This window comes from Dendrobium catenatum, unplaced genomic scaffold (genome assembly GCF_001605985.2).
Source record: "Dendrobium catenatum unplaced genomic scaffold, ASM160598v2 fragScaff_scaffold_1297, whole genome shotgun sequence".
NCBI classification, from domain to species: Eukaryota; Viridiplantae; Streptophyta; class Magnoliopsida; order Asparagales; family Orchidaceae; genus Dendrobium; species Dendrobium catenatum.
Genome location: NW_021319759.1, coordinates 430,750 through 439,462, shown reverse-complemented (window position 1 = coordinate 439,462; position 8,713 = coordinate 430,750). Strand labels below are relative to the sequence as shown.

Below are 8,713 nucleotides of genomic sequence, written 5' to 3'. Positions count from 1 at the left end.
ATGAAACCAGCCTCGCAGCCCTCCACCTCTTCCTACCTCCAACTCCCTTTATTGTAGCAAAAGAAAGAAGAGAGAAAGATAGAGAGAGAATTAGAAGGAAGTGAGTAAGGCAAAGAGGAGAAAACCTTTATCCAATATATGGCTCAAAGCCATTTCCTATTGTTCCTTCTCCTTGGAAGCCTGTGTGCTCTCCTACTTAGAGTCTCCTACGCACATAAAGACCATGTAGTAGGTGGAGGATTTGGCTGGAAGATCCCTCCTAATGCTACTTTCTACAAGGAATGGGCTGCAACTAAGACCTTTGTAGTTGGCGACAAGCTCGGTAGGTTTTCATCTCTCTGCAGCTTGAGGGCAAATTATTAGGTCCGGTCACCCGATCTAACTTTTCGTTCGGATTCCGTACGCATTTATTGTGCTTTTGATGTATTTTTGAAAAAGAGCAGCTTATACATAATTTTAACTATATATTTACTGCTCTTTTGTTGTCCTTTTACTGAGTACTTGAAAAGAGCAGCAAAAACATAGCAAAATGACAGCAAATACTAAATGAGTAAGATATTTGTTATGCTTTTACTGTGCTTTTGCTATATTTTTGCAAATACTCAACAAAAAGCAGCTAAAATGAAATTAAAATTACGTATTAGCTGCTTTTTTTCAAAAATACATCAAAAGTGCAGTAAAAGCGCACTAAAAGTGCACGAAATCCGGACGAAAATTTAGGTCCAGTAACCGGACCTAATAATTTGCCCAGCTTGAGGAGTAATTATTGTGTCTGAATACCGAACGTGTCCAGAGACCAATAACAAAGCACCACGTCACTTGATCGCTTGGTACCGTGCTCGATACAGCACTCAATATGACTTGATATTTGTCCGGATTTTTTATAATTTGTCCTGACATAATAAGTTTTCCAGCTTGGGAGAGATTTTTCCTTTTTCTGTCAGTTCAATTCTTAAGAAGTATCATAATATATATTGTACCAAATAAATTTGTTTTCGCAGTGTTCCTGTACAGGACAAGCGCAGAGAACGTTCTCGAAGTATCCGCCCAAGACTACGAGGATTGCGGCAATGGCGATATCATTGAAATTTATTACCGAGGCCCCAGCACCGTTCAGCTCAGCACTCCGGGCCGACACTTCTTCTACTCCGGCATCGGCCTCCACTGCGAGGCCGGCCAGAAGCTCGCAGTCAACGTCGTCACAACCGCGCCGCCGCCACCTTTCGTCGCCGACGACTCCCTCTACTCAATCGGCGGCCTCGAAATCTTCACCTCACCCGAGCCGTCGCCGCTGAGGGCGACTGCGTCGGCTTCGTTGGCTGATACGCGCCGGTATGTTGCTCCGGCGGTGGCTGCGGCTCTGTTTGGCGGTTACTTGTTGGAAGAGTTAGGAATGTGAGGTGGAGTGGATGACTGGATGAGGAAATGCTAATTGTTTGATGTGGACGTTTTGTTTAAGTTAGTTTTGGTAGGTTTATTGTTTTCCTTGGAAGGGGATAATAATTAAATAATATATATTAATTTTGTTACCAATATATTCAAGGGGATTGTTTTAAAAAATTATATTAAAATATTCTCTTGTATTTTTACATCAAAGATTATTAATTTCTTGACATGTCCTTTATTTGGCATTTTATAAATTGTTTTTTCATTGAATAATATAATTAAATCAGTAGATATTTTATAATATTTTTATAGTGAATATATTTTAAATATTTAATAATTTAATTGTAATGTTTAAGAATTTAGATATATTTGTCTAATATTTTAGATAAACTCCTTTCAGATCAATTCTGAAGAGGATAAAGCTATCATTATCCTCCTATGAGCAAAATAGCTGACAGGCTTGGCAAGGCTGAAGTTGCATACAATTCTATCTAGTTATTCATTCGCTTACAGACTTTTATCTAGTTATTCATTCGCTTAGTTCTTCTCTAAGGTCATCTCCAACCGAACACCAAACCAGCTTATGCCGTCCATCGGTCGCTCCAACCGAACGCAAAAATTTCCGTCATTTACTTGCAAGTGAACAGTGCGACGCCAATATTAGCGTCGCACTGTTCACCCATGCCATTTTACTCTCTCAACCGATAAAACGCGCGAAAGGGAGAAGATCGTTACCTCCCGAAAAACACCTAAAATGACGTTCGATTGGAGCAGCACCACGCCATTTTCAAGTTCTACTTTATTTTGCCGTAAAATTTGGAGTTCTCCGTTGGAGATGCCCTAAGAATAGTCGTATCAAACAAATAGAGCAAGCTCTTGCTAAGAAATATAAAGGATGAGCCCAAAATAAAAGAGATTTTTACATGTATAATCCGGACATAAATAATCATTCAATTTAATTAAAGTTACTATTCACCACTACATTTTTACTTTACTTTCGCTAATTACAATCACAAAATAAAATGGTTCTCTACGTCCAAACTCCGCACATAATAATCTCCCAAAACAGAGGCTCTTGTCACCAATCCCTTGGTATAACTCAAGTGTTATGTCGCGCATGATGCACAATAAGAACTCGTTTGATACAGCTACAACTAGTTATAAAGTTATCTAACTGATGTGAAGAAAAAATAAATAAATAAAATAGCATAAAAAACCAAAATTTCACAACACTGAAATGTATAATATAATTTCAAGAAAAAGCCAAACATTTTGCTCAGTACTATAATAAATCTGATTATGAACAATTCTCTCCACAAATACTTGTAAAAAAAGAACCAAAAGAATTATAGCCAACTGATTGTTATCTGAACAAAAAAACTATTTAAAAAACTATCACGTTGAAAATTTCGGTGTGCAGGGAACGAGGCCCAAAAACAGACCCAGTGAATATTCCAATCAAATAGATATCAAGGCCGAACACAAAATGACATCCAGAGATTAACCAGAATGCGCCACATCAACAGTAATGAGCGATACCAAGCCACGGTACAGAGCGATACAGAGCACCGAGTCACGATACCAAGGAGGTGACACGACGCATTCTGATTGATCTCTAGACAACGTTTGGCGTCCGCACAGACTAATTTTTCTAGAATAGAAGATGGTCTATATAGCTTCATGACTCCACATGACATATTGGGCAATTCAAAGAAATAACAAGACACTATATGCTTTCTTTTACCTGTCGGCTTAGAACCCTAACATAACAAGATAAAACTTTTAATGCAATAGTTTCCAATACACAGCACATGCAAAGCAACAACAGGATCTATAATTCAAGACTCCATTTAAACAATTACCAATGAAGATGGAATATCTTCACCTCCTACATACTACAGAGGCAATTTGGGCTTTCCTATTCAGGGAGAATAATAACATGACCACTTTCTTACATTCATGCATATAAGTAATACAATGACATGCCAAATTAATATAACAGGGCAGAAAAAAGCCACAATGAATCCCGGACTTTGAAGCAAACCGCTAGCCCATTGCGTATTTCTGAGTCCAGCTCCTTGCGGTGCTCTCATACTTGGCCCTGTCTGTTTTGTACATATGCGCAATCTCCGGGACCAAGGGATCATCTGGGTTTGGGTCCGTCAATAAGGAGCAGATGGAGAGTAGAACCTAACAAAGGAAATAGCAAAACACCATCAAATTTGCGCAAAATCATGAAAGAGAAAGACTATGATAAACAAATATGCCAGTGATGCATGTTCTACAGACGTCCAACTCCAAAGTTTCAGCATTTCTACGACTTCCAGAAGCCTCGTTGGTGCGGATCCCGGGTGGCATCCGAGGACGAATGAGAGTGCGCCACGTCATTGGTTTGATGTGTATTGGTGTTGTATAATGATGTGTACCAGGTGACGTAGCGCGCTCTCATTCGTCTCTGGATGGTCCGGTGTCCGCACAGAATAATTTCTCCATTACAAGACCAAGTGCTCCTTTTTTTTCCATTTATAGAACCAGTGTGGGATTACCAAGTGCTCCTAGATACAGCGCATATACATAGGAACAATGTCACCAGATGTCTAAAGTTGATTGATGCTCGATGAGGTCGCATTGAGATATGAAGAAAAATTATATCTCCAAGTTCTCTACCACCCTCTACCTAACATCTAAAAAACGTTACCTATCAGTCTTTACCTTACCTACACAAATTGTTTATCTACCACCCTCTACCTAACATCTACAAGCATATATTATCTACTACCATCAACCTAATTTATACAAGTTTATTATAAACCAAGTATCATAAAAAAGATGGTTCAATGTGTGTTGAAAGGCATCCACTCATTTTACACTTACATTTAGTTCGAGAAAGAGCACGGAGTGGCGGTCAATCAAGTGATCAGAGACTAAGGCTTCATTTGGGACTGCTTTCTTATTGCTTTGTTTTTAGAAGAAATTATTAAGTGCGGAGTGTGGAGGACGTCCGGAGACCAATAAAAATATGTCACGTCACCTTATTTTTAGACAGCAGCAATAATGTCTATTTGGTTGTTGCTTTTTTGTTGCTTTAAAAAAAATTATACTAAAAACATGCTTTCTATAACATATTCAATAACTTACTTTCACTACATCACTTTTACAAAGCAGCAAGAAAGCCATCCTAAATGAAGCCTAAGGGGTCCTCAACTATTGAAGAGTTGAAGAGGATAGTTAGAAGTCGTAGGGCTTCTCAATATTAAATTAGCAAAATCATAGGAATAATGACTGATAAAGTAGTCTAACATATGAGAAGACTTATGAGAATAGTCAGCGGAAGAATCATATTCAAATTTGGAGAGAAAATAAGTGTGGGATAAATAATACTAATGAGATAAAGTTGAAAATATTTAATGTTAAATATTTGTATCATGTTTTTGCCTCTTAACGAGTGGACATTTTTCTTTGTATCGCTGTCAACTTAAGTGGAACTTGTTAAACCATATAAACTCTCGTGTTCTTTTATTGGTGTTCTTGCAAACTACTTTTTTTATTCTCGAGACAGTAATCAAAGACAAGTTTTTACCTACAAACTAGTGGCAGTGCTAGGAAAAATTTTGGAGTTTACAGAAAAATATTAGTAATGACATATGAAGATGGGGAAGCTAGCATCATTTGGTATGATGGCAACTACTTCGGGCACTGAAAGCTATAGATAGATGATTACAATACCAAATAAATAAATAAAAATTACATCCATCTCCTTGAAGTCAAAGCCAACAACTATGAGCCAAGAATTCCAAGATCTCTTGGATAGACAAGCATTAGGAATTGAATGCTTCACAAATAAAGAATGCTGCCTTAAGCATATTGCAAGAGAGTGTCCTATAGCTAGGGTGATGAAAGCTCTGTCAAACATGTACGGGAAGGCTTCAACAACAAATAAGATATATCTAATAATAAATTTTTTAACCTCGAGTTTGCTCAAGGCACTTTTGTGGTGACGCATATCAATGAGTTCAATCTGATCCCAACAGTTGAGCTCGATTACTATCAACTTTGATGATGAAGCTAGTTCATTGAGCTTATTTTCATCACAGGTCGCAACCAAAAAGTTGGGTTGAAATAATGACAACAGTCAATAATTCGTCTGAGATTATGAAGTTAAAGCTCAATGGTATGTGAAATGATCCTAAATGGGACGTCAAGAGATGAGAATCAGGTGAAGGCCCTTCTATTGTTCTGAAACTTGAAAGAAGAAGAAGAAGAAGTGCATGAAGAGACAAGAAGGGAGGTAGATTTGAATCTTTGAAGAGGAGACAATCAAAATGTCATGTTAGTGAATGTTGGCGATTTAGCGAAACTAACTACATGAAAAGAGACTATCCACAAAGGAATGGTGGATGCAATTTGAATTAAATGATGAATTTAAGAATGTTGTAAAGTGAAGAGATTGCAAAAAGATTCAACTTGTGCATGGTGAACTCTTAAATATTAAGGGAGTTGGTGATGTAAAAATCAAGACTGATAATAGGACAATATAGAAGATTCACAATGTAAGGCATGCTCCTGGTTTGAAAAGGGATTTGATCTTGATTGAGCACTTCAATGAAAAATACAATCTCAACCTTTCATGTTGATGCGAGTATTGCAATGTAACCAAGGCTGTTATGGTTATAGCACATCGAAGGAAGATATCATATATATGATGTCAAACACGAGCATAGTGGGAGCAACTGTTAAATCTAGAGTTATTCTTGCAATGCAAAATAAAATTTATATCAAGTGGAAGCTTCCATAAAATTGATGGGCATTGAAAGGCAAATGGTATATCGAATCATGAAGCAACATGACAAAAAGCAAATGTTATGGAAAATGCTGATTAAAAGAGGGTGCTACATAGAAATGACTCTCTTAGGACACTGCATCAAAAAATTTATCTCTGAGCTATCATAAAATGTGGAGATAAATTTCTCTATCTAACCTTAATAGTTATCTAACACCCTCTAATTAAACTAAACAAATATGTTACATGTTACCTTTTATCTAACACCTACAAGTTTGTTAACTACCACCATGAACTTAACCTCTACCAATACATTACATACCATCATCAATTAGCATCTAACCTAATATATACAAGTTTGTTACTTACCACTTTTAAGTATTATATATAAGGAGATGGTTCTATGGTGTTGAAAGTCGTCACTTATTCTCCTCTATTCAATTAGGTTTAGAGGCAGAAGTACAATAAATGGTAGAGAGAGGTATCGGAAGATAAGAATACTGTGGCTAATGTCATATAAGGGGTTTCTCAATTAAGCAATCAGCAAAGTTTACTGAATAGATGGAGGCGGTCATTGAAAGTCATAAGCCTTCTCAAGAGGAAAGTGGCGAATGTCACGGAGACTAGTGACCGTTGACTAGTGACTGTTGAGGTGGACCGACATAAAGGGCGGCAAGCTTTTTTCTATCTTAGATCAGCATAACCAATGGAGAAATCAAGCTCACGTTTGGAGAGGAACAAAGAGAGAAAAATAGAGAGAAAAAGGATTTTGAGGGAAAATTGTTGTATCATGTTTTTATCCCTAGACTAGTGGACAAATATAGTTCAGTAAGGCTATAAACGTAATTGGATCTCACAAATATAGTGCCGTAATTCCAGGTGCATCTCATCGCCCATCACCAATGCCAATCAACCCACAAGACCAGATGTCCATCAAACTAACATCGCTCGATGCTTGTAGCCAACCAAAGTCTATCAACATTCAATTCACACCATCACCTTTCTTCAAACTTGTCAGCCAACAACACCAGACATTCGCCAAATAATATCATCTGACGTCTACATCAACCAACACCAGCAGCTAACTGATGTCAACATTCCACAACAATCGTCGATTGATGCCAACCAACGGGATATGTGCAACATCCGTTGATTTTAATAATATGCCAGCAAAATACAAGGCCCTATGATTTCTTAGGTGATTTTATTATCTCATCAAAACATCAGAAAATTCTTAATTATTAATCATGCAATTTTTGAAACGAAAAAGCAAGCCTTACAGTCAGAATAAAATGGCAAGGAACTTTGTTGGCAGCCTGGATGCTAAGAAAGAAATTTAGCTAGCAGCGTGGATGCTTATGCAATTGATCAATAGTATTTATGTATCAAAACTTTTAATCAGATTCAAATATAATGCTACAGAAAAATAAATTATCGTGAAAACAAGAGCATCTACAAGACTATATCTATTCATATTATTGCCTTAATTCATACCACAAACCTAAGAAAAAGAATCATTAACGTCTAACAAATAGGAATGGTAACAAAGCCTAGGATGTGATGCTTCCCAAACATTCACATTATAACTTAAATCTCAATTATGACGTTAATGCATGCATCTGGTGAAAAGATGTGACCCACTCAATCAAAATAAGTGTTTAGCAAAGAAAAATAAGTTATTAACCTTAGAAATTGTCAATGCAGGGCTCCATTGTTCCTTTAAAATGTCCAAGCAAATACTTCCATTGCTATTGATATTTGGGTGGAACACTTTTGTCCTGAATGCCACCTGCAACATCCAACTCGAGTAAGTGAGCCTACCCATAGCCAGATTCACCATCAAGCTAGCAAATAAAAAAAAAAATTTAGTAGTGTTATGCTTCTTGGCAATCCAAGAAGGAAAAGCACCTTTAGAGTAGGTGTAGGCTCCCAAGAGAGGAGAGATTTCAGAAAATTATTCATCCCATGATCAATTTTTACAACAAGAGGGTATTTAAACTAATTGAGTAGACTGGTTTTACAATAAAGAACCGGTCTAGAAAACAAAAAGACTACATACGAGATTACAGAACTGTTCTATATAACATTAATGCTAAAATATGATGAAAGTTAAGAAATAAAATTAGTACTTGCTAGATAAACCATATGTGTGGACCTAATGGCCAAAATCATATTGTTTTGCTTTGGCCGAAGCTGGGCTACTGTCGTGTTCGAATTGTAGTGTCAATGTTGAATGTACTTGGTTCCTTCTTCTTCTTTGATAGACTTTTATATTTGTAGGTTGCTCTTCCATGATTATAGATCAAATTTCACACTATTTTTGTACATTTTTGTGATCCCTGTTGACCTGCATACCATATCCAAAGGAAACAAAAAAATAAGCTCAAAATCATTCCTTGCCCGACGGACCCAGGAATCCCGCCGAGACACTCTGCAACAGCGCCGATTCACGTCGAATCTCCGCACCTCCTGCGCAAAAACCGGCCTCGATCGCATCCCGGATCGTGCCTTTAAAACGAGAGGGCAACCCCCTCATTCGGTGCTCAC

General features: G+C 37.4%; 2 protein-coding genes across 2 annotated transcripts in view; one reads left to right on the top strand and one right to left on the bottom strand.

Annotated features, from left to right (window-relative positions):
- On the top strand, positions 1 to 1,453 carry LOC110108919 (cucumber peeling cupredoxin). The gene is made up of 2 exons (XM_028699462.1): positions 1 to 340; positions 945 to 1,453. The coding sequence occupies exons 1-2, from the start codon at positions 139 to 141 to the stop codon at positions 1,397 to 1,399; spliced, it is 657 nt and encodes a 218-aa protein (XP_028555295.1). The 5' UTR covers positions 1 to 138; the 3' UTR covers positions 1,400 to 1,453.
- A 1,685-nt stretch (positions 1,454 to 3,138) lies between these two features.
- The window catches only part of LOC110108893 (ubiquitin-conjugating enzyme E2 28), a 24,373-nt gene continuing 18,798 nt past the window's right edge, over positions 3,139 to 8,713 (bottom strand). The window contains exons 3-4 of the mRNA XM_020839740.2: positions 7,851 to 7,955; positions 3,139 to 3,576 (exon numbers count right to left, since the gene is read on the bottom strand). Of these exons, the coding sequence (XP_020695399.1) occupies positions 3,433 to 3,576; positions 7,851 to 7,955 (249 nt within the window). The 3' untranslated portion in view covers positions 3,139 to 3,432. The remainder of the gene's footprint in view (positions 3,577 to 7,850; positions 7,956 to 8,713) is intronic.

Excerpts from the sequence above, each read along its gene's own strand:
- LOC110108919 (XM_028699462.1), top strand. The coding sequence starts at position 139 with ATGGCTCAAAGCCATTTCCTATTGTTCCTTCTCCTTGGAAGCCTGTGT. Across the intron at positions 341-944 it reads CGGTAGGTTTTCATCTCTCT|TTCAATTCTTAAGAAGTATC; the intron begins GCAGCTTGAGGG and ends TTTTTCTGTCAG.